Source organism: Carettochelys insculpta, chromosome 2 (genome assembly GCF_033958435.1).
Source record: "Carettochelys insculpta isolate YL-2023 chromosome 2, ASM3395843v1, whole genome shotgun sequence".
Classification (NCBI taxonomy): domain Eukaryota; kingdom Metazoa; phylum Chordata; order Testudines; family Carettochelyidae; genus Carettochelys; species Carettochelys insculpta.
Window position 1 is genome coordinate 93,129,191 of NC_134138.1, and position 26,318 is coordinate 93,155,508.

General features: G+C 41.5%; 1 protein-coding gene across 2 annotated transcripts in view; it reads right to left on the bottom strand.

Annotated features, from left to right (window-relative positions):
- DLGAP1 (DLG associated protein 1) overlaps positions 1–26,318 on the bottom strand; it is a 190,187-nt gene that overhangs the window by 158,907 nt on the left and 4,962 nt on the right. Inside the window, exons 1-2 of one of the 2 annotated variants that reach the window (XM_074985843.1) lie at positions 21,789–21,839; positions 12,141–12,355 (exon numbers count right to left, since the gene is read on the bottom strand). In XM_074985843.1, the coding sequence (XP_074841944.1) occupies positions 12,141–12,355; positions 21,789–21,839 (266 nt within the window). Of the gene's footprint in view, positions 1–12,140; positions 12,356–21,788; positions 21,840–26,318 lie in introns of those variants that run through there. The other variant, XM_074985842.1, reaches the window with a different exon arrangement.

A 26,318-nucleotide genomic window follows, 5' to 3' on the forward strand; every position in this document is an offset into this window, starting at 1 on the left:
ACTCAATAGCAAGCCACTCCCTTAAAGGGTCCCTCCCAGACACAGTTGCACTAAACAACACAAGATCCACAGAGCCGACAACTGGTTGCAGACCCTGTGCATGCAGCATGGATCCCCAGCTGCCGCAGCAGCAGCCAGAAGCCCTGGGCTAAGGGCTGCTGCACACGGTGACCATAGAGCCCCGCAGGGGCTGGAGAGAGAGCATCTCTCAACCCCTCAGCTGATGGCCACCATGGCGGACCCCGCTATTTCGATGTTGCGGGACGCAGATCGTCTACATGTGCCCTACTTCGACGTTCAACTTCAAAGTAGGGCACTATTCCCATCCCCTCATGGGGTTAGCGACTTCGACGTCTCGCTGCCTAACATCGATTTCAACTTTGAAATAGTGCCCAACACGTGTAGCCGTGACGGGCGCTATTTCGAAGTTGGCACCGCTACTTCGAAGTAGCGTGCACGTGTAGACGCAGCCTCTGCCTCCAGACCAGGAAGGATGTTGCATTTGGCAAGCCCAGCCAGAAGCTCTGTTTTAAACAAGGAGTTTATATGTTGACGCTGTTCCAATTCAGGGCAACGGCACCAGGCCATCTGACAGGTGAGTGCAGAGGGGCAGTTGCAGAGGGGACCAGCATTTAAAAGGAGCCTGGAGCTCTGGCCACCTTTGTCATCAGTGGGAGCTGGAGCACCAGACCCCTTCGAACTGCCATGGCAGTGCTGCTTTGTGTGGCTGTGAAGGAGGAAAGGGACCTAGCACTGAAGTCCAGGTGGTGCTAAGGGCTCAGAGGCCTAGGCCATGCCCCTTCTGCCCTTGGCCCTACCCCTTCTGGGGGAGAGGACATGAACCCACTTCCCATTTTGCCCTAAGGCCTGTGATGGCTGTCAGCACCGCTGACCTGCAACTTTATCTCCCCTTGGCTATGCAGCATGAGCAGCCACTCCCAGCTCACAGATTCCCAGCCGTTGCCCCTCAAGGGTGGAGGTGTCTCTCTGTCCCTTCTGATCAGGCTACTCCCAGACTGGACAGCTGCCTTTCCTTCACTGTTGCATGTAACACTGTTTCTTAAACTATGTTCTGCAGAACACTGGTGCTCTGTGAGTGACTCGCAGGTTTAAATAATTCAAAGATTTACAATAAATAACCATTTTACGATGATAACAGTGATGGAAAATATTGAAACATAATTTTATTTTTACATCTCATGAGATCGGTAGTAGTCTGGCGACATGGCAAGGTTGACTGACAGTGTACTAGTCTCCCTTCTCCTCTAATCTTTATCTACCATCTACAGGGCAACTAGTAATGACCTGCGGCACATGCACTACACCAACATGGCGGTCATGCTGCCAGCCATGATGTCAGCCAATGTGCATGTGTGGTGTGCGTTGATTTATTGAATATATTATTTCCACCGATATGAGTAAGCAGAGGAAGTTACATTTCTTTTTTTTGAAAAAACCCAGAAGTGTGTGAAAATACTACTGCTGAGGAAGCAGGACCATCAACATGCGTAGGAAATTTTCAGAGGTGTTCTGCGTAAAAAAAAAATTGTTGTTTGGTATTCCGTGGTCTCAAGAAGTTTAAGAAACGTTGCCATATAGTGTTGTTGTAGAAGAAGAGTTCCCTGTAAGCTGAAAGCTTGTCTCTCTTTCCTTCACTGAGTCATTCCTAACACACAGATGTTGCTTTAGGTCTCCAACTTGTTTTCTCTTCAGAGATGGATAACTGTGCAATTGCTATAGCTCTAGGGTACCACACAGCTTTCTCCAAGCAAGCCTGCTTGATCCTTAAGGCACTAAACATTCCAGAGAAAACCTATTAAAATTATAAATCCTACATGATAATAAACATATGATAGATCATAAATTTAGAGTGTCCATCCCAACTCTCACAGAAGCTCTGCCAAATGTAGTTTTTTTTAATATTCCACTCTGGGGGCATCATTGTGGTCACACAATCTCAACTCAGCTTCAGTTCATAAGATGCGCACAGTCTTATGAGGCCACATTGATCTAAGCCCCTTCATTCTTCGCCTAAGGACTGGGGCCATGGACCAGGGCTCCTAGCTGTTTGCTGGTATAGGAAGAATGACCTGAGGCAGGTTAAACCCCAGGCTTTTCTGTGTCTGTTGGTCCCTGGAAAACCCAGTTTGAACTAGCATATGCATGTTTTCCTAAGACAGTGTGTAGTGGACAAAATACATACACATTCCTCCTCCCCACAGCATCACCATAGCACATAAGTGGCTGGCTTTGTGGTTATACTGCAAAGGCATTAACTCTTAATTCAATAAGGTTTAAAGCAACTCAATGAACCTTATCTTAACTCCATAAGGTATGCTCAGTGTATCACATGAAATTGTAGTCAGTCAGACAGGGAGAAGAGGATGTGTAGGATGGAGGCAGAGAAAAAATGTCCTTTGATTCCAGGTATTAAGAGAATATATGCCTCCATGGCTGAATGTTTTACTTACACATTGGATCAGATCAGACGTGGAAGATGATAAAGATTGCCGTATTATAATATACATTTTTGTGTTGCTTTTCTTGATGGAGTTAAACTAATTGAAATAAGGATTGCACATAAGATAGGAAAAGATTCTAGTTCAGGACAGACACAACAGGAACATGAACGTGCACATTCTTTAAAACTCAGATCAACACACGCTGTTACTACGTGTTGAACAACAAAAGAGAGTCAAACTTTTTACAAATATTCAGTACCAGGCAGAAAAATGCCACTCTCTGTAGGGCCAGATTTTACCAGCTTGTTAATTACCAAAATCCAAGGGGATAGCGCAAGCAAAGAAAAAGCCTGTCACTTCCTGGTAGGATAATGGGAGTACAGCAGCGGAGGTGTGGATTTCAAGAGCACAGCAAGCTGTGCTTTATTCAGAATTCTACTCATAGCATTTTAAATGTGTTCTGTAAGCACAAGGAAATCAGGGCATATCAGAGGAAGACTGTGGGAGGAAGATTGTATGGTGTAACAACAAAAATGAGCAGAAAACAGAAAGTAAATTTCCCATTACATAAAGGAGATATGACAGAGTTGTGCTTTTAAAAGCTTGCTACATATAGAAAAAGAAACCCCGGTAATGAAAACCAATCCTTTTCCTGGAGGAGAAGGTGCGTGAGCAATGGTAGGAGGTGGGAGGGAGTGTGTGGGCTGTGAGACCAAAGTGAGGCAAAATGCATTTGGAGTAAAAAAATCCCACACAATAAAATAAACAATGAAAACAAAAGGGGAAATGGTTTTCAGTTCCCAAGTTCATTTGTCTTCCAAAGAGCAAGTTAAAGACCACGCAGGTGCCACAAAAGAGTTCACATGCTGGGGTGGGGGCAGGGGAAGAGAAGAGACAAGCAGAAGAGAATGCAAAAAGTCTCTGAACCATTACCACAGCTACATCTGTATAATCACTTCTTTGACACCCAACACATTCTCCACTAGACAAGACAAGAATGGGGAGTGGAGAGGAGCTCAGCTCTAGGGCACTGGTAATGGAACAAAGGTCTGATCCAAAGCCCACTGGAGTCAATAAGAGATTCTCCATTGACTTGACTTTGGATCATTCCCATAAAGTCTTTTATTTCTGCACAGATTTTGTCTGAGTCAAAGATGACTAAAGGAAACAATGTATTACTTAACAAACCACTGCTAGGTTGCGCATTTGAAATGATTTAGGGTTTTAGTGCAATCTCCAGCAGACATATTCACAAAACCCACATGACAGATTCATATATTCCAAGGCTGGTAGGGATCATAGTGGATGACCTAGTGTGATCTTGTACATAGTATTGGCCAAAGAGCTTCCCAAAATAATTCACAGAGCAGAACTTTCAGAAAAACATTCAATCTTGATTTAAAAATGGTGAGTCATGGAGAATCCCCCATGACTCTCAGTAAGTTGCTGTAGAGGCTAAGTACTCTCACCATTAAAAATTGTGCTTTATTTCCATCTAAACTGTCAGATTAGAACACACAAACTCATGGGCTATGTCTGCATTTGCATTCCTCCTTAGAAAGAGGTATGCAAATGAGGGAAATCAAAAATGCAAATAGGTGCACATTTACATACTGGGCACCTCATTGGCATATTATTCTTTTGAAGGAGCTTTTTTTGAAAGAAGAAAATCAGTGTGGATGCTGCTCTTTCGAAAGCAACTCCATCTTTGAAAGAACCCTTCTTCCCACTAATTAAAGGGAAGAAGGGTTCTTTCGAAGATGGGATTTACGTTTGAAAGAGCCGCATCTACACTGCTTTTCTTCTTTCAAAAGAAGAATATGCAAATGAGGGGCCAGATATGCAAATCCACACCTCATCTGCATTTTTGATTTCCCTCATTTGCATGCCTCTTTCAAAAGAGGAATGCTAGTCTAGATGTAGCCTAAAGGTCAGAAGGGATCATTGTGATCATCTAGTCCACAAGCCCCAGAACCTCACCTACCCACTGATCAGGAAAGCTGAGGAAGGAATACAAATAAATGATCTTCAATCTCCCTGAGATGGTCTCTTTTAGGTTAAAAAAATCACGTTAAAATAATGTAGACAAACGTTTCACATGTTAAGACCCTGGGAATGGTATGACGCGATCACACACAAAGGCGACATCTACACTTGCCCCCTTCTTCAAAGGGGGCATGGTAATCTGGCAGATGGGAGATTACTCATAAAGTGGTGTGATGCATATGTAGCACTTCATTAGGCTAATTCTCCCCCATGGCAACTGCAAAATTTTGGGGAGTAAAGGCACTTTGAAGTGCTCGCAGCTACATGCATGATGGCACTTGGAAGTATGACACTTCAAAGTTGCCATGGGGAGAATTAGCCTAATGAAGTGCTGCATATTCATTCATCATAACACTTCATTAGTATTCTCCCATCAGCCTGATTACCATGCCCCCTTCGAAGAAAGGGGCAAGTGTAGACATAGTCAAAATGTCTGGGCAGTCAGAAAATGATTATATTTAATATTATTTCACATTGGAAAAGTAGATAATAAGGAACACTATTTTACTTTTTTCCATTTTAATGACTTAAGTTCTGCTTCATCAAAGTCCTTAAGTTTGACATCAATGGAACTTAAATGTGCTTACATTTAAGCATGTACTTAAGTGCTATACTGAATAAATATAGAAGAATTTACTTAAAGTTAAGCACACATTTAAGTGCTTGTCTAAACTGAGGTCATATTTACAATAAAGCTCCTACTTCACCTATTTTTTTTAACCTCTGTTTACCACATACATTTCTGCTGCTTCACACCTTAAATTTCACTAAAACCCTTTTTGGGTCATGCCTTTAAATGGTGCAGAGTAATTGTGTTTAAATTTTTTAAATTAAGTCAATGAATTTTTACTAATCTCGTCTCTCCTATGTCCAGGAGGAAGTGTACTGGCTGTGGAATATTTTCACGCCCCTAAACAGCATTTGTATTGTGAATTTTAATGTTTCTGGAACTGACCATGGACTTTGAGTCTGATATAGGCTATGGAATCCATCAGAAGAAGTCAGCACCAATCCTGAGAGTGTTTTGGCATAACATCCACCTGAGGTTGGGAGTTGGGGTGGTGCAAGGTGTTTAACCTTCCCTCCCTGATAGTCACTATGAAGATACTGCCCCCAGAAGTGGAAATTTTGACTTAAGAGGAGCTATGGCAAGAGCTGCTTGGGGTTGTACTGATTCGAAGTATCCTTTGAGCACTCTCCACTGAGCCTATGAAACTCCCTCCAGAAACTAAAGCTGTCCCTGGACAGTAATGGAAACTATACCTGGTTGCCATTGGGTCAGGGTGGATCAGGCTGATATGGAAAGGTACAGTCAGTATCTCCTTGTGCCAAAAGGATCTGAATTTGTCCTCCTGTCTGTTCATTACCCATGTCAAGAGCACAACATTGTTAACAATGACCAAACACCTTTTTCTACGGATTGTATGTCAGATGAGGTATCCAAGACAAGTGGCAGAGAGGAAGACGAGGAATGTTGGGACTTGAATGAAGGACATTCAAAAGGAGCCTTTTGCCACTAACCACAGACAACCGAGAAGACATAAGTTTAAAAAAAAAAAAACTGTAGCCCTAGGCATCTTATAAGAATTTTAGGGGTTTTTTTTTTTTTTTTTGGTTCAATGAATTCAATTCACTATTACAGCTATGAGTTTTTGCAGAACACAGGGGCCATGTCTACACGAGAAAGTTCTTCTGAAAGATTTTTCGAAAGAAGGGGGCTCTTTCGAAAGATCCCATGGAGTGTCTGCACACAAAAAGTGTTCTTTCAAGAGAAAACTGAACGAAAGTGGAACTCCTTTCAAAAGTGCTCTTCCATTCCTGTTTCAGGAAGGGCTTGTTTACACTAGCTCCCTACTTCGAAGGGAGGATGGTAAGTAGGGTGTTGGGAGTTTATTAATGAAGTGCTGCGGTGCATATGCAGCACTTCATCAAGCAAATTCCCCCCTGAGGCAACTTCCAAGTGTTAAACTTCAAAGTGCCGACTTGCATCTAGCTGCAGCTCACTTGCGGGTACTTCAAAGTTTTGAGGAGTAAAGGGACTTCAAAGTACCCCGGGCACTTCAAAGTACTGGCAGGTGAGCAGCAGCTACAGGCGAGCCAGTATTTTGAAGTTTAAAACTTTGAAGTTGCCACAGGGGGGGATTTACTTAAATGAAGTGCTGCATATGCATATGTTATAAACTCCCAACACCCTCTTTACCATCCTCCCTTTGAAGTAGGGAGTCAGTGTAGATAAGCCTGAAGGGCGCCCCTTTTTGAAAGCTTCTTTTGAGAAAAAAAATGCATGTAGATGCTCTGCAGGCCCTTTTTTTGGAAGAGAAGTTCACACAGAACCTGATCTTTCAATCCCTGGCCTGTTCTTTCGAAAGAGCGGGGACTGTGTGGATGCTCTCTTTCAAAAGAGCAGATCACTCTTTTGATCTGCTTTTTTGCGTGTAGACGCACTCTTTCAAAAGAAGTTCTTTCGGAAGAGATCTTTCGTAAGGGCTTCGTTCAAAAGATCTCCATAGTGTAGACGTAGCCAGGGAAAAATAACTGTTAACTTAAATCTCAGGCAAATAAAACTCTAAGTACAGAATTCTCTTTTATGGGACTGCATTTCTTTTACAAATTTATGTCAATTCACAATTTACACTTTCTGCTGTCTGTAGCAAATTTCTTCTGATTCTCCTGACATTTGGACTTTCTTCAGAGCCCTAGATCCTGAATTAATTTGATTTTAAGTTTTAAACAGTAGGCTTCTAGTTCTCTTGGCCACAGAGCAAAGTGATTAAAAATGGGAACCCTAAAAGCTGCAGAGGGCAACTAAAATGAGCATAACATTTATTATTTTTAAAATCTCCAAAGCCTAATTTTAAATATTTCAATATGTTTAAAGCACAACATATGAACTTTTCTTGGGATTGGTGGCACTGAAGTCTAATGAAGCCCCAAGTAAGAGACAGGCCATAAACTTCATGTAATACACTTTTGGTTCTAAATATCCACAACTAACACTGTACACTACACCACCCTAGGAATGTCACCAGGAGTAGCTGGCCTGGGGTGGATTTGTGCCTCTGAGGCTGTGTCTACACTGTGAGCTAAAATTAATTTAATTAAAATCGATTTCTTAGCTCTGGGTTTTATCCATTTGATTTTGAGCATCTTCACCTTTCCACATGCTCCCCACAAAATCGACTTACTGCTGCCACACACAAGTAGCTTAAATTGAAGTTAAATCGAGTGCTGCAGCAGTGTATTGTGGGAACCCATCCCACAGTTCCCTGAGCCCCATAGCATTCTGGCCCTGCAAGTAGATGTGGGTATATGACAACATCTTCCCACATTTCACTCCCCTCTTTCCCCTGCCGAATTAAGTATATTTAAGTAGATACGGGTGCTGCACTGAAACTCAAATGAATCATTGAAACAGTTACAGCTTGGGGCAGCTAAAAGACCCCAGACTACACCCAGGTTTGGACCTGCCAAAAAAGAGCCTCAGAACAAGAATATTCCCCACTGCAAACCTTACTTTGAGAACTGTGGTAATTGTATAGCTGCTATATTGTCTTCTTTGAAACATGCATGGCTCGGGGAGACTAAAAGACCCCTGGCTACAGCCAGAACCTGAAAATCATGACATTTGACAGCCCCGAAAACTGTGACTGCCCAGGGAGACCCACCACCTGCTCCTATGAGCAGTGTGCCTCGGCTTTATTTTGACCTCGGATACGGACTTAGGGTTCCTGGAAAAGAGGATTCTAAGTAGACATGGGTGCTACACTGAAATTCAAATCAATCACCAGTAACAGCTCAGGGCAGCTGAAAGACAACAGACTTTGACAGCCCTGAAAATTGTGATCACCCAGGGAGACCCTTTGACTATGTTTGGACCTGAATCTGGATTTAGGCCTCCCATCAAAGAAGGCCCTCAGAAGAAGACTATGTTTAAGTGGACATGGTTACTACACTGAGACTTAAATAAATCACTGAAGCAGTTACGGCTTGGGGTGGCTAAAAGACCCCTGAATAAAGCCAGCCCATTTGACCTCTGGATAAAGCCCATACAAAAAATTTGGTCTGAGAGGACAGCCACTCTAATGACAAAGTATTTCTTCCATTGACCGAAAATCATGTCCGCCAAGGGAGACATCCCTCAAGCGGATAAAATACCCCCAACTATACAAGCCCCGAAAATCACGACTGCCGAGGGAGACTTCCCCTGGGCGGCTAAAAGAAGCCAGACTACAGCCAGCACCTGAAAATTGTGATCGCCAAGGGAGACTCCCTCACGACGGTTAAAAGACCCCCAACTGAAGCTAGCTCCTTTGGCCTTTGATAAAGCCCACATAAAAATTTTGATCTCAGAAGACAGCCACTCTAGTGACAAACTGTTTTCTTTCACTGACCAAAAATTGTGTCTGTCGAGGGAGACATTCCATGGGTAGATAAAAGACCCCCGGCTACATCCAGCCTCCAAAAATCGTGACCCTCGCCGCATGCAAGCTGCCTGGCACCTTGTGCAGCACGTCCTTTTATTGGTTCAGGGTCAAGCCACATGATGCAGCTGGGCACAAGAAAGTTCCAAACTGTGTGGCGCCTCCAGGAGGAAGGGAAGGGAGGGGATGTGGGAGCCAGGACAACATGTCAATGGCTGAAAAGAAGTTTTGTCCTACCAGACAAACATGACCCCCACCCAAAGACTAGCTGACACATGGTACAAGGGACGGGGGGCAGCAGCTGACACCAGGCAGCCCAGAAAAAAAGGCAGCTAGCAGGGGTATACACAGAACCACAGACCCCGCAGCTACGCTAGTAGCGAAAAAAAAGAAAGAAGATTTCTCAACTTCTCGCGATCCTACAGCCCCGGGCTTCCACGTACCGAATTGAAATTGTTTTCCTGTTGCCTAATTCCTCCACACCGGAGATCAGTGGAGATGGAAGAACTGTGGGGCATTGTGGGGCAGATACGCGACATGTCCAGAGGCTAATGAAATTGATTTAAAGACATGGTGTGTCCTCACTACCCTTCATTTATAATGTGAAATTCAAACTGAATGCCACACCTGTCAGGTTACTACGATTTCAGGACTTCAGGAATTTAAAGTGAGGACAGGCACTGGGAAAAATTGGGCTAAATGACTTAAAACAGATATTATCTTGTAGTGTAGACGCAGCCTGAGTGTTCAAATTGCTCACTGGGTGCCTTTCTTATCCCAAAAGAAGAGTAATTTATTGCAGGTTACTTTCCCCAGCCTGTCCAGCTGTGTGGGATGGCACATAGAAGCAGAACCTGCCTACCCCTACGGCTTTGCCCCCTCACTCCTGTCCCACTCACTTTATGGGTGGGCACTGCAACCATGCTCTGCACAGGGCTTGGACCCAAGAGCCTTTCTTTTTCAAACTCCCCCCATCCCCCCCACTCCTCTGCACTGGTGTGTGACAGCTAATTATAATCTAGTGATCCATGAATACAATTAAAAACATAGCTACCAGAACAATAGCTAATATTCTGATGAGATACTGACAGATAACAGCTGATCAATATTGGCGTTGCTAGGGAGCCAGAAACACCAGTGAAATCCATGCTCATTTGCGTTGTGGCCTTTCAGGTGGACCCACAGAACAAGTGTGGCAGTTAAACTGGGTTCTAGTGGCAGTTTTGCCATCCATTTACACAGGGCAGGGATAACAATAGATTCCTGGGTTTTTTTTCCCCCCTAATATGTAGTTCATTTTCTCTTCGCTCCCAGCTTTTCTTTCATTTCTATCATTTTGGTGGCATGCCTCACTTCAGTGGGACTGTTTGTATGCTTATTACACATGGTGTTTAAGTGCTTCATAGGATCCGGGCCTGAGTATTCAGCATTTTGTAATATCAAGCCCAATAAGATTAAAAAGCAAGAGAGCAAATTCTAGTAACCAAGTTGTCTACAATCTGCACACAAGGCTGCAGAGAGACTGTGAACAGTATCTAAACATCCAGCAGAGAAAAAGCCACAGGACAAAGAACAACAGCCACTGATCCTGTATGCTGGCTAAACTGCCCTGCCTACACCCAGAAGATGTTTTAATGATTTCCCAGTACAGCTAACAACTGCTTTGCTCCATTGTTATTATCAGTGTTGGGAGCCGTACATTCTGAATTAACATCTGGCAGATATTCCTCCTTCCCTGGAAATAATAACTCATTAAAAATTCTTTTCACCTAATACAAATGTAGGGAAAAGTTATGGTAGAGTTTTCTGGCTACAGTCACCAGTCCACAGTTATTCCCTTCAACTGGATATGTTTAACTTAATCTAACCTCATTTAACAAAGCCTGTCAACTTGGCTATCTATTTTAGCCAATCTGTCATCTTCTGGCAAGTGACTGGCACCTGAGTATCTCAATGCTTCCCAAAATTACAACGTGTACATGTTTTCAGCCTCCTTATTGGATGCTTTGGCTCACTCTCTTGTCTGAGCTGGTGTCTGGGCACTGTTTCTTCATTTCACTTTCAGTGTGCACTGCATAGCAACCAGTAACAAGTTCCCTCAATTTCCACAATAAGAACATATTTCAAATAGTTAATTTGCATTATGATGGATTTTACATTGGGTCCCAGCTGGAAAAATATTTTACAAAATGTAACAATGCCCTCAAAAAGCCTCTTCAGAATTAATATTGGAAACATTAGCCAGCTCTAGTTAGACAAACAATTTGATTTGCAGTTAGTTTGAGTCCAATCCTACTTTGATGAAAATCAGAGGCAGAGGAAATGGGCTCTTGTTCTCTCATAGTTTTTCATGTTTTGACCCAGAACAAATGGAGGTAAACTAAATATAAGTTATACTGTTTGGGTTTTTAAAATTGAATGTTCTTAAAAACAATCTATTTTGAGCACCATTTTTAAATCAAAAAGATCACATTCTAAGCAACTTCTACATGTCTTCAAAGGTGTTTCATCTAGCAAAGCTCTACCCACAGGCTACTACCTCTTCCAGGATATTGACAAAGATTCTCTGCTATCTGAAGTGCATGAGGGCCATTAGTCTTCCTGAAAAGAGCTACAAATATTAGACGATGATTTTTGATTCTCTGCCTCATTTTGTAATTTTTTAAAAATTAAAGTATCTTTTAAGCCATTCCCAGTCTTAATTTTTGGTTCTCAGTTAAAGTAATGTAATTTTGGATGAAGATATGGATGTCTTTATTTTCTGATGCTCTTATATCAAAACCCTCTTTGAAGGTTTACAAAGACTGGTGTAGGGCTAATTTCATGTGCCTTGCTTGTGTTAAATTCTACTCACGTTTGCCTAAGTATGTACACAGTTGAGAAAGACTTGTGGAATACAGCACTTAAGGTTCTGATTCAACAAGGTGCTGAAAGAATGTATGATAATATTGAGCATGTGAGCAGTCTCATGAAAATCAGTAAGTTTAGGTGCTTTGTTGGTCTGAATCCTAAACATTAGTGCCCAAGTTCAGGAAAGCACTTAAGCACTGTTAAGTCTACCCTAATCAAAATATCATTTACGAGGACCTAACTGGAACATAAGCACTTGTTGAAGTGCTTTCCTTACTTCAGGAACAGCAAGCGGAAAAATGAGGCAGGGGCAGAAATGTGTTTCTCTGATGCTCAGTGTTTCTTTCCATCAAAGTCTTACTTGAGGGTGGTGAGTTCCGTAAGCGATGGTTGGGTGGCCTTGAGATAGCTTTCCCTTCGTGCTGCAATCTTTGGTGATAGCTTCGGGCTGGTGTCTGAGTCTCCACTATCGTCGTCACCCATGGCTTTAATGTAACTGCCACTGCGCATCCTCCGGCATGGAATCTCATCTTCTTTGCCTCGCGGAGTGTACCCAGTCCATTCATCTTGTGGAACCTACAGTAATAAACACAATTCACATATTCAATAGACCTTCTTCTGTAGCAACTGTGAGACTGGAAAATATCAAACTGCAGCTGATCTTTCAGCTAAAGGATGTATGACTCTGTTCTTGGTAGGACCAAACTGGTGTGTGTGTGGGTTCTGATCTCAACCCAACCCTGGTATTTTGGTACAGTATACAGTCCACAGCAGAAGGTCTTATTTTTCAGGTGTATCACTGGCAGGGGGAAGGGATGCAGCAGCCCCTGCGCACCACGTCCCCCCCCCCCAAAAAAAAAACAAAAAACCCCCTACCACTGAAGAATATTGGTTCTTGCCTCCTCTCTACCCATGAATGTAGGGCACTATGTATGCATCTCTGCTTCTGCCATTTCTCTGAGGCTCCCTGCCACCCTCCAGCAGCCTATCCCCAGCCACACTGATTGAAAAACTAGATCACTGTGCTCTCTCCTCTCCCTCTCCCAGGTGAGCTATTCTTTGCTCTATTACGGTATTAATGGTTTTCAAGTATCTAAAAGGGCATCATAAGGAGGGGGGAGAAAACTGCTTCTTCTTGGCCTCTGAGGATAGAAAAAGAAGCAATGGGCTTAAACTGCAGCAAGGGAGGTTTAGGCTGGAAATTAGGAAAAAGTTCCTAACTGTCAGGGTGGTCAAACAGTGGAATAAATTGCCAAGGGAGGTTGTGGAATCTCCATTGCTGGAGATATTTAAGAACAGGTTAGATAAATGTCTGTCGGGGTGGTCTAGACAGTACTTGGTCCTGCCATGAGGGCAGGGGCTTGGACTCAATGACCTCTCCAGGTCCCTTCCAGTCCAAGTATTCTATGATTCTATCTAGGAACGCTTCACTGTAAGAGCAGCAGGGCTAAACAAAGTCCATCTACTGGTATATTTCCCTGCTGTCAAGAAACAAACATGCTGTCACACCACAAACATTGCTTACATTACACTTAACACTTCCCTATTTTTCCCAACTCTCTGATGTTGTGGGGTGAGGCATGATGGATGGGGCATCTATTCTTCCATTTAGTACCACTTCACACTTGTCTGAGAGACTCTTTCCTTCACATTGGGCTGGGTCAGATTACCAGGTAGTGCCCTGACTGTTACCCACAAATGCTGATTCCTCATTAGGACAGCAAATGCATTTTTGAATTTTAAGGACTTTTTCTCCAGAACACCACTGCTACTTGTTACTGTGCAGAAACAACAAATCATTGCCCTAAACAGCCAGCCATTTTTGGATGCTTGTCTCCAGCATCTGATGAAGTGAGTCTGTGCTCACGAAAGCTCATGCTCAAAACTTTTCTGTTAGTCTATAAGGTGCCACAGGACCCTTCGTTGCTGTTACAGATCCAGACTAACATGGCTACTCCTCCGATACTTGTCTCCTGTACTGTCCTTCTCTCTCGGCTGGAAAGTAATCTTGGATCCTGTTCACCTTTTAATACTCCTGAGGGTACCAGGGTCTCTCAAACTTGAGTACCTTCAGTGAATGCCATGGAGATGACGTTTATAATCTCACATCCTTAGAAAAACACTGGTATTGGAACCCCCTTCCAATCCTTTGTATTTATTCAGAGCCGGGGTAAAAGTAACCCGTTTCTTACAGACAGTGTACTATCACATCCTATCTCCCTTCCTTGAGGGGGACTGATGTGATAAAACAGAGCCTGTAAGAAGCTTAAGTGTTTGGTGGAGTTCAGGGAAAAAAGTGTGTGAGGAGGAGGGGTTCAGAAGGCAGGGGATTCAGGTGTGGGGCACTTTTCCCTCTGAGATTTTTTCATCCATGAGTGGAGTGAGTTTTGTCTTCTGCACCAATTCTGAGGTCATGTATGCTTGTTCAGATGTGTGTCACCAAGGTACTGTGCCCATCAGTTACTAACAGAGGCATTTTTAAAGCAAGAGTGCGCGCGCACACACACACACACACAGCGGGAATGGGGGAGCCCAGCCATGCGCGCGCGTGCACACACACACACAGAGGGAATGGGGGAGCCCAGCCACGCGCGTGCACGCACACACACACACACACACACAGAGGGAATGGGGGAGCCCAGCCATGCGCGCGCGTGCACACACACACACAGAGGGAATGGGGGAGCCCAGCCACGCGCGTGCGTGCACACACACACACAGCGGGAATGGGGGAGCCCAGCCATGCGCGCGCGTGCACGCACACACACACACACACACACACAGAGGGAATGGGGGAGCCCAGCCATGCGCGCGCGTGCACACACACACACAGAGGGAATGGGGGAGCCCAGCCACGCGCGTGCACGCACACACACACACACACACACAGAGGGAATGGGGGAGCCCAGCCATGCGCGCGCGTGCACACACACACACAGAGGGAATGGGGGAGCCCAGCCACGCGCGTGCGTGCACACACACACACAGAGGGAATGGGGGAGCCCAGCCATGCGCGCGCGTGCACGCACACACACACACACACACACACAGAGGGAAGGGGGAGCCCAGCCCCCACACACTCTAGGGAAAGGGGAAGCTCAGCCACAGGCGTACAACAGTGGGGGTCAAGAGGGACTGCCCTGGGCCAACCCTTCATGAGTGGCTGGGATCTCCTGGCCCCTTTGAACTATTGTATGAGCAGTTCCCAGGGGCTGGAGCGGCACTGTGCCTGTCTGTCATTCTGCCAGTGTGGGAGGGGGCCTGAGAGCTGATCGCCCTCAGCCCTGCCCCTTCCATGGGTGCGGAGTTTGGCCTCCTCCCACTTTGCCGTAGGGCCCAGCACAGCTGTCAGCCCCACTGCCTCCCCACCCCAAACCTGAAATGACATCCCTGCTTATTTTCCACTTCCATTTTAGATGCCTGTCATATGTAGTGCAGGAACATATATAGCTGTGTGACTCTTAGGCTCTTTTTTCTGGGTGCTGCATCTTCTACGGTAACATGAACCCAACAGTCTGAAATCCAGGGATGTTCCCCTCGAGTTTCAGAAGTTCAAAACGACTTCCTATTTGTTTTTTTGCCTTGCTATTTTCTGTCTCCTAAAATAAAATGTATCCAAACTTTACTTTTTCTCCTTGTTTATGGAAAATCAAAACAAGGGGAATGTGTTTTCAGCGACGGTTGGAAATGCCATGAGAACTGCTGCCTCCTGAATGCCCTACCTCCCATTCCTACTGTCAGCAAGTCACAGGCCCTCATCTTGGGCTATGAAGTTGAAAAATTACGTGCCTGCCTGAATAAGATTAGAAATGAGAGCAGATATGAAGTAGAACAGAGTTACTGAAGGAATGCTCCTGAAGTCAGCTCTTTCACAGCAGCACTCCAGTCTTTCCAGTAATTTGTGTATATGCATCAAAATCATAAAAGCAAGTGGGCAACATTTTACAGAAATTAATTGTAATCTTTAGTTTTCCCACCTAGTCTTTGTTTATTCTCTTTATTGAGATAAACATATAAAGGTAAATTAATATATTGTTACTTACATAACTATGTGAACAATATAAACTAAATGTACATTCCCAAACTCTAGGGCCTCAAAATTTGACCGACAACATTTGAATAATAGTGGCCCCAAAACAGGATTACAATCTGTGGTTCCTTTTTGCGTGGAAAATGGTGCTGATTTTTTCCAGGCACAAGGGGCTGCAGAAAAAGGGTTTTTTTGCTGGCAGAACCACATCTATGCTGCTTGTTTTCTGCTGGGAGAAACCTCTGCTGGCAGGGTGATTTTGCGTGAATATGCAAATTGGCCATGCATTGCCATTTGCATTTCCAAGACTGTTCATTTACAATAAGCTGCCAGCCCTACAGCTCAGTGTAGATGCAGCTGAAGTCACTGTCAGCAGGAGGTATCAACTAACGGGAGGGTCAGCTGGAGAGCAGGAGTTAAAATCCAAACAAACAAAAACTAGGCACAAAACCCAGCTATGATTTCACAGTAACGTATCAGGGGCTGAACAGCTGATTCCCTGACCATGATACAATTAACCCCAAATGTGGAGTTCTAGTTCACGTCCACTTCTTGTTTGCCTGTGTTTGTATATGTACCTATCTTTTGATAATGACTTTGGAGCCACAGCGCATAGGGAGTATTTTACACTTTTTCACATCTGTAACACACAAAAAATAATCTTTTTGGCTTAGATTTTTGTTCTGCTTTCAAGGGTAAGGGGCAATAAAATCAAATGAATGCAGGCTATATCCTCAGCTTTTCTCAAGTACACCTAGCAGCCTGCAAAATCACTCTCCCACACCTCCTATTTTGGGAGTAAAAAGTTGACTTCCCAAATTGTTATAAAAAGTTTACACAAGATTAGTAAAATCAGGACTCATCATGTATGCAAAGCTGGAACACCTCACAAGAATTTTAAAACAAGTAAAAAAAAATCAAGAAAAATACATTTCTAGTCACCCTTAGGATAGAGATAGTTGAAAATTTTATTATGTATAGTACACCTGAATGCTTTGAAGGAACAGTACCTCATAAATCTCTTCTGTTCAATTTCTATTTATTATGTTTGATTTTAGTAGCTATGATTACCTTGTTAAACTAAATTAATTAAAAACAAATTATATGTATTAAATTAGAAACCTCTATGTTAATGCAACATTAAGGCTGAGATTTTTTTAATTGGGTAAAAATCCAGGAATTCATATCACCCATGCCTAAGCCAAGTTGAGCACCTGTAGTTTCTGTAATGCTGTACACATCGTTGGACATAATGATTTAGTATTTAGCTGTAATGCAGATGATGTATAGCTGTTTCGGGAACCATAACTCTGAATGTCTTAAGTTGTGTTGTCTATGTTTTGGTACACACTATGCCTTCCATAAGAAAGATTATCCAAGAAGTTTAGAGACCATTGAACAATTTTCTGAATCCGGTTGCAATGGGTTTGCCACATAACCTCACATTTGCACATGCATACATGTCTCTACATGCACAAATGGGGTCCTTTCCAGCTTTGAAAATGTAGCCGTGTGCATCATTCAAAAGCCTAGGGTCTGCTAGGCCAGAGACACAGGCTCATTTATTGAAAACCAACAATAAATCTCAAAATCCACTTTGCTGTTTCAACCTCCTTCTTGCAAAAGAACTACAAAGAAGGGAAGACACAGACTGACAATGTGGAAGACTGAGGGCACCGAAAAGACAATTTGTTTCTGCTGTCACTGTTGAACTATTCCAGAATGAGGGGAATGTGCTCATACAAAAACAAAGAGGTGAAATAAAACAAGCCAGGTAAACTTCAAGTTCCAGTACTACAGTGAGGCTGGCAGGGAAATTCTATATTTGACAAAGAAAAGGACGAGATGGTGAGGAAAAACAATCTGAGTTAAACACAGAGTTATGAGACACTAACCCAACCTTAATGTAATGCAAATATTTAAAAAGGGCTCTAGAGGCGATCCCGGCAATTACAGACTAGTAAGTATAATGTTGGTACCACGCAAATTAGTTCAAAACCACAGTAAAGAATAAAACTGTCAGACACATAGAAGGACATAATTTGCTGGGTGAAAGTCAACATGTTTCTGTAAAAGGAAATCATGTCTTACTAATTTATTAGAGTTCTTTGAAGAGGTCAACAAATGATAAGAGGCATCTGGTATATAGTGTACTTGGATTTCCAGAAAGCCTTTGACAAGGTCCCTCACCAAATACTCTTATGTAAATTAAGTTGTCATGGGATAAGAGGGAAAGTCCTTTCATGGACTGAGAACTGGTGAAAAGGCAGGAAATGGAGTTTAGGAATGAAGCATAAATTTTCAGAAAGGAGAGGGGTAACTAGTGGCATTCCCCAACGGTCTGTCCTAGGACCAATCCTATTCAATTTATTCATACATAATCTGGAGAAAGGGGTAAACTGTAAGGTGGAAAAGTTTGCAGACAATATTAAACTGCTCAAGATAGTTAAGACCAAAGCAGACTGTAAAGACCTTTAAAAAGATCTCACAAAACGGAGTGGGCAATAAAATGGCAAGTGAAATTTAATGTGGACAAATATAAATTAATTCACACTGGAAAAAATAATCCCATCTATACCTACAGTATGATGGGGGGCTAATTTAGCTACAACTAATTAGGAAAGAGATCTTGGAGTCGTGTGGATAGCTCTCTGCAAACATCCAAGCAGTGGGCAGCGGCAGTCAAAAATGCAAATAGGATGTTAAGAATAATTAAAAAAGGGATAGCAAATAAGATGGAGAACATCTTATTGCCCTTCTGTAAAACCATGGCATGGCCACATCTTGAGTACTGCGTACAGATGTGGTCTCCTCATCTCACAAAGGTATATTGGCATTAGAAAAGGTTCAGAAAAGGGCAGCTAAAATGATTAGGAGTTTGGAACAGGTCCCATATGAAGAGAGATTAAAAAGGCTAGGGCTTTGCAGCTTCGTAAAGAGGAGACTAAGGGGGGATATGATAGAGATATATAAAATTATGAATGGTGTGGAGAATGTGAACAAGGGAAAATTATTTACTTTTTCCCAAAATATAACTAGGGGACACCAAATGAAATTAATGGGCAGCAGGTTCAAAACAAATAAAAGGAAATTCTTCACACAGCGCACAGTCAACCTGTGGAACTCCTTGCCAGAGGAGGCTGGGAAGGCTAGGACTATAACAGGGTTTAAAAAAGAGCTTGATATATTCATGGAGGTTAGGTCCATTAATGGCCAATAGCCAGGATGGGTAAGGAATGGTGTCCCTAGCCTCTGTCAGAAACTGGAGATGGATAGCAGGAGAAAGATGGCATGACCGTTACTTGTTCAGTCCACTCCTTCTGAGGCACTGTTGGCAGACAGGATACTGGGCTGGATGAACCTTTGGTCTGACCCAGTGTGGCCGTTCTTATGTTCTTAATCCAAAATGAAGTATCACAAAGAGAAGTCTGATTTCAATTCATGGCATTTGGGAAGTCAGGATATGATACAAGCTGTTAAAGCTTCAGTGAACAAGGAAGTACAATTGCAGAACTATAATAAGTCATTAAAAGGGATGGTACTAGTTACAACTTTTTTTTACTGTGCTGAATGCTTATATAGTTCGCTTAGCTAGCTTGCAGAAACATGTTTAGGCAAATTTTCATTTATGCTTTGCACATATTTTTCGAAGAAAAAATATTATATTATATTATATTATATTATAAAGGACCAGATTCACCATGGCCTTATTCCAGCTTTATTGAGTAATTACACTGATTAAAATGATGTTACACCTGGATAAAACTATAGCACAGTGATAAATCAGAGCATGTACAACAGTAAAAATGCTGATGAAGTAGTTGACATTTAACCTACCATTAGCTATACCACTATAATGCCTTACATCAAAGGATCTGAAAGCACTTCACAAACATTACTAAATTAAATCACACAATCCCTCTTCTGTGCAAGGCATTATTATTAATTCCCCATTCACTGGTGGGTAAACTGAGGCACAGAGCACATAGGCCAAGGTTTTTGCACTTCATGAAAAGTTAGGTACATACATCAGTACTTAAGGGCTAAAATAAGTGACCCATTTTTCAGAGCTCAGTTAAAGAATCCATAGTATAACTAATCTATCACAGTTTTACATGTTAACTTTAGGCATCCAAATCTAATAATTTTGGTAGATGTGATATAAGCATAGTCTTAAAAAATAAGTTTATGGCAGAATGGAAATAGGACCCAGGAGTCTAACTGAGTCCAAATTCTCTGTCCTACTTAACAGAAAAAACTCCCACTCTCATATCAGAGCCTTATTTTCAAAACTCAACAGGATATGTATTTCCAGTATTGCCAGTATTACACATAGTTTAACTATAAGCACTACTTTACTAAATTAAAGTATTTCAAATCAATGCTGACTACTTTTCAAAAATTATTGTCTTTGATGAAGCGGGTCTTTGCCCGCGAAAACTTATGCTAGAAAATATCTGTTAGTCTACAAGTTGCCACAGGACTTCTTGTTTTTGAAGATACAGACTAACTCGGCTACCCCTCCGATACTTGTCTCTATTTACTCTTTTAAAGCAAAAAGCTTACGTGGATTTGCAAACCAATATAATCTGCTGTCAAAGAAAAATGTTTCAGATTCTGGCAGAAGAAATAATATACTAAGCACTCAGCCCTTAGATAAATAAAAATAAATATGACTATGCATAAACAAAAATAAAGTAATAATATTTACAAGGGCCTTATTATTACTTTCTCAGATGTGGTGTCACATACTACAGTGCTGTTCATTCAAAAATACTATGGAAATGTTAAGGAAAAATGGTTGTGTGAGTGGTCAGATAATTTTTTTAGGGAAGTTTGCTCAGCTCTTGCAACTTTTGAAGGCCAGCATTGTATCTTGCAAGGTCAAATACTATGCTGCACATAAGGGTTTGTTGAGGCTGCAGCCTTTTAAGATTCAGGGTAAAAATGCCTATATAGCTGAAGAAGTCAGCACCTTCACTTCTGCTTAATGTTTAAGGATATTTGAATAGCTATTTGTCTCACTAGTATAATTTTTCCAGAATTAGAAATATTATACTACAGCCTTCCTAAATTAAACCATCCTGCATTGCACAGAATATTTTTACTTCCAGAAGAGGTGGGAAAAGAAGGACACGCAGAGAGAAATATAGAGACAATAGTGGAAAATAAAAGCCAAATCCAATGAAGCACATTCCCTCTTTAACTAAAATCTCATTTTTATTATCAAGCTGTTAAATAAAATAATGTGGAGACTAGAGGCACTTTATTTTTCAAATGGGCTTTAATAAATTTAAAGTGAAATCTTTTATAGTAGTAATTTTTCATTCTTTTCAGAATAATGAAGAATTTGCCTTAATTAAAAAAAAAGTCCAATGAAATAGATAACAAATATTAGGAAGAAAAATAGCACTTAACAGAGGCCTCAGAACTGTGTCAGATAATGAAGCACACTACCTCCATTACAAGTAAGCACTTAGAAATGCAATGCTCCTTAGAAGTCTGAAAAAAATAATATTGACTAGGGTTTCTTTCTTTCTACTCAACTGCTAGCTGTTAGATTCACTTTACACAAACAGACCATGCAAAACACATACAGTCAATAGCCAATCCCTTCACTGGTTTCAGTTGCATTTGCTGTGCTATTTGCTTGCTCTGATCTTTATCTATATTTTTCTCTGAAAGAGACTAAGTTTATCATTAGCAAGCTTGGCAAGAATTGTAAATTTAATTTTGCCTTTTTTTTGTGTAAAAAGCTGGATTTTTTTCTTATGAAGATTTCTGGGTCCCCAAACAAACAAAAGACAGGTATATAGTGGCACTCAAGTGCTAGACTATTCACCTCTAATGCACACACTGGATGAAATTTGAAATAAACTCCAGCATGGGAGGACAAAAATATGGATTTTCTTCAGGCTTTAAGCAAGAAACAATAATATTTATTTTACTTCCTGTTTCCTAAAATGTTTATTAACTTACCTTATTAGATGAAATATCAAACAGACTGTCTTTATGGTAAATTAAATTCATTATTCATCTCAATTTTGATTTGGTTTACTGCAGCTGAGAGCATAAAGCTTCTCCTTGTGCTTTGCCAATGCAATGTGGGGGACTGGAAGTAAACACAAGGGCTGGAGGGGAGTGGCTGGCCATCACTCAGCAGTAGACTCGTAACTTCAGTGTTCTATTAGTATGTAAATACTTAATGAAATGAAATCACACAACTAAGAACAATACCTAATGACTGCTCTGTGCAGATTTTTAAACCCATGCAATTTGGTTCTCTGAGCAGTTATCACAGCTATTTTTTATGTTAGAGAAAATTCAATTGCCATCTTCCACTGTCTAAGTCTATTCTTGGCAATCATGAATACTGAATTCCTAGAACAATACAAATGAATATCACAGCATCCTTTCATTGTGCATTTTCTGGGGTCATTGAACTATACAAAAATGGAGGACTTAAGATATAATGAACACAACATGTCTTACTTATGGAAAAATAAGCCTTCAGCAGTTTTCAGAAAAGCAGATATGAAGGTTATTTCCATCTAGAGCAAATTAAATATCTGGAATATCCCTGTCAATATTTATTTTAGCTTGTGAGATTGTAGCAATCAAGTTCTATTTTAAAATCAGTTAATTAGACTGAAATATCTGCATGCATCTCAACATGAAGAGAAACTGGTATTAGTTTTCCAGCAGTGAAGACAAACAAGACTGAGCCAAACTGTTCTTAGCTTGAACCACTAAGTACTTTGGTCACAGCACTGTGGTATTACAGTTGTGGTGCTGTTTAATCTTTACTTTTGCTCTTTACAGTGTGGGAACAAGAAGCTTAATTTAAAATAGCAGAAATATTCCTTACTCTCCACTCTGAAAAAGAGAGGCATACTTTCAACATTTATCTCCAAACTACTGTATGTCTCCATTAGAAATGGGGCCCCATTGTTAGAGTTCAGATACAGATTTAGATCTGGATCCAAACTGTCCCTGAGAATGGGGCTGTCCAGATCAGGGTTTTGTTAGGGCGCATAACAGAGAGGCCCAATCCACAAAATTCAGATTAGAACACCCCCTCCAAAGTTCTTGGTGACAAGAAGGTGTCAGATCCTGCGTTCTGAGATGGGACTATATCTAGTTTATATCTTCCCTCTCAGCTGGAGTTGGAGTTGTTACCAGAGATCAACTTTGATATCTTAGATACAGTGTCCACACACACACACACTTCTCCCCGCTTCAGAGATAATTTATGATGGGATCACTCAAACAGCTGTATTTAATGGTGCCTTTATCATATGTACTAATATCACCCCACTGATAGTAGGTATGGATCCCAGTTTGATGAAGAGTGGTAGACATGCTCATGGAATGTAAGGATGTTCAAGCCAGATGAACAGACAGAGGTACTGAAGTCAAAGTAGAACGATGTGTTGTATACATTTGTACAGTCACAAAATTGAGAAGCAATGGAACTGTGAAGCCACTAGCAGATAGGAAAGAAGAATTTCAAATACAGTTGCAGATACAATTGCAGCTATAATCTTTAAAGACCTGACATCTGGATATTAATACAGCCACATACATGAGCTACTGTGCAAGTAAAATGGGATGGCTAGATTAAAGACCAGTTTTTAACTGATTATATCAGCAAATGGTGGCTGTTAGGGAGAAATAAACAGGGTCACCGGTCTCACCAACTGCAGTAATGGAAAGTTACTGTATGGTACATTTTAAAACAGGTTGCAAGAGGAAGATAGGATTACCTAGAAATGTTCTAGTATATTTATGGGTTATTTTCATAGGAAGGATTTTTTACAGCATAGCAAAAGTGCTTTGGATAGATAGCGAATTAGGCTGCAGAATATGTATGCCTAAATTGAAGATCTGGTTGAAATTATTCATTATGAATATATTTGTTGCAAAGTTAACTCCCATTTGTGAATCATTTACAAGCTCACCTCAGTGTCTACAGAGCTACTCATTATTCATAAGCATTCAACAAATAGTTTGGATGAAAAATTGCCATGGCTGAAAAATCACTTTTGGGTGAATGTCATTTTTCTGGTACGAAACCTGAGATAAATACCAGTTATGCTACAGTTCATGATACTTTTGGAATTCAAAAACTTTTTCATTAATATATGGAGGGGGACAAAATACTTGAAATAATAAAATCCCATGATTATAGCTGGTGTTTTATTTGAAAATATATTTGCATATTTTCCTTTTCAGTTATTTCACCAGTTTTATAGAGAATTTCATAATAGAGATCAGGATAAATTGCTAACTGGAGATTTCTGATTTGCAGAACTGACAAGAAGAAAATGGGAACTGTAAAAGACAGATTTATCATTAAGTGGGAGAAAGTGGTAGAGAATCAAGTCCTCGATATGAGGACTGCAGAAGAGAAAAGTAGCACCTTCTGTATGTGTGTATACAAAACAAGGGCCGTGTCTACACTAGCCAAAAACTACTGCTCACAGAAATAAGAGCACTTTGAAGTAGGCAGGGTCCTTTCGAAAAGGAGCCCCCTCTGGATGAGCCACGTCAATTTCGAAGTGCCGCGGCTGCCCGCATGCTTCATTAGTAAATTTGCATGGCCATTTCGAAGTTTTTGGCTAGTGCAGACATAGCCAAGGACATATTGGCTTCGTCTACACTACATTCCCCTTTTCTATTTTGTTTCAGGAAGAAGGGTTCTTTCAAAAATGGGTTTTTGTTCCTTGAAAGAACCCCATCTATATGGCTATGTTTGTTTTCGGAAAAGTCTCTTCTGGAAACTGGTCATGTGAGATTATGCACATGAGGCACAAAATTTGTAAATCAGCACTTCATTTGCATTTTCAATCTCCCTCATTTGCATTACTCCTCAGAAAGGGGAATGTAGTGTAGACACAGCCTCAATGTAGATTAATTTAGTAATCACTTCACTCTGACAGAAATGCAAATAAAGCTAACAAGAAAAACAAGCAGATGATTGCAAATTCAGGTAAAGCCAACAAAACAGGTTTCAAACAAATAAACAGTTGCAGCAAATAAACAATTTACCACGTTACTTGGTAGACTAAATTATCAAATCATATGATAGCTCACAGTACAGATCAGCACCAGAATTCAACCAATAAACTCCATTTTGCCTTACAAATAATTAGGGCCAGAGAAACTATGGGATACCTACTGCATTTGAAAGTGCCTGAACCTAAGAAAAGAAAGCAGGATTAACTGAAGCAGAAGAATTTCTTTATGTTGGAGTACATTACGGACATTGCCAATGGCCTCCACCAGGGGCTAAGCCTGAAAACAAGACATAGGCACTGGGACAAATCAGGCCCTTCTTTATCTTCCTTAACACTCAAAAGCTTTTGGCTTACAAGTCTTATAGATTTTTCTCCATCTCTTGCTCATAGGCTGCTGGACAAACCATAATACTTTGATAGCTGCCGCCACTTCCCCCTCAGCTACTTGATAGCTCACTCTTTCAATCTCACACTGCCACTATTCTGTGGCTATGTCTACACTAGAGCATAAAGTCAATTTTAAGGGAGTTAGGTCGATTTTATAATGTACCTGTCTTCACAACAAACAGCATTAGGTTGATTTTAAGAGATTCTAAGGTTAACTTTTCTACTCTAACTTTTTCATGAGGAGTAATGCCAAATTCCAATTTACAATTGACTTAATGCTAATGTAGACGCAGCATTATTTAATTTGATTTTACTGGCCTCCAGAAGTGTCCCACAATGCCTCCAATGTATCCATTCTGACCATTGCTTTCACCTCTGCTGCTCTCCAGATGAGCAGGAAGTAGGAAACAGGAAACAGAAAGCAGCCCAGTCTGTCCAGCTGCTGTCCACACCATGCGGCTGCTGAGCTCTGTGGCTGCCCCCACCAGCCACACTATGTGGCTCCCAGGCTTTCCAGATGCCCTGCACACCATGCAGTTTCTGGGCTCTCCTGCTGCCCCTCCCCTGCACTATGCGGCTGCTGGGTCAAAATGAAATGAATCAAAATAACACTATCAAAACAAAGCATTTCGACAATAACAAAAAAACCAACCTTTCAATAACTCCAAATAGAAACTCTTCAGATTTTTATTTCTGCATTTTAAATGTCTCAGGACAGGCCCGCTAGCCTTGTAACGGCTTGTGCTGGGGCGGACTGTGGAAAAGTGGTATGAAAATGCATTTGGCAGTTTGTTTTCAATGGAAGCGGGGACTGAGGGCAATGCACTCGCATGTTGACATCAGACATCCAGAACCACTTGTGGTACATTTTTCCCCATAACACGCTGGCACAGAAACCCAGAATGCAACTGGGATGCAGGAACTTTGGAATAGGTACACACAATGCACTGCTGACCCAGTTAAATTTGACAAAGATAATGGGGACCCCCTGTATTCACTTTCTAAACGTGTGGATACTCGCCATCAACCTTATAAAATCAAGTGGCATAAAGTCAACTTTAATAAATTTGACTTTATCTCCTAGTGTAGACACAGCCTATGG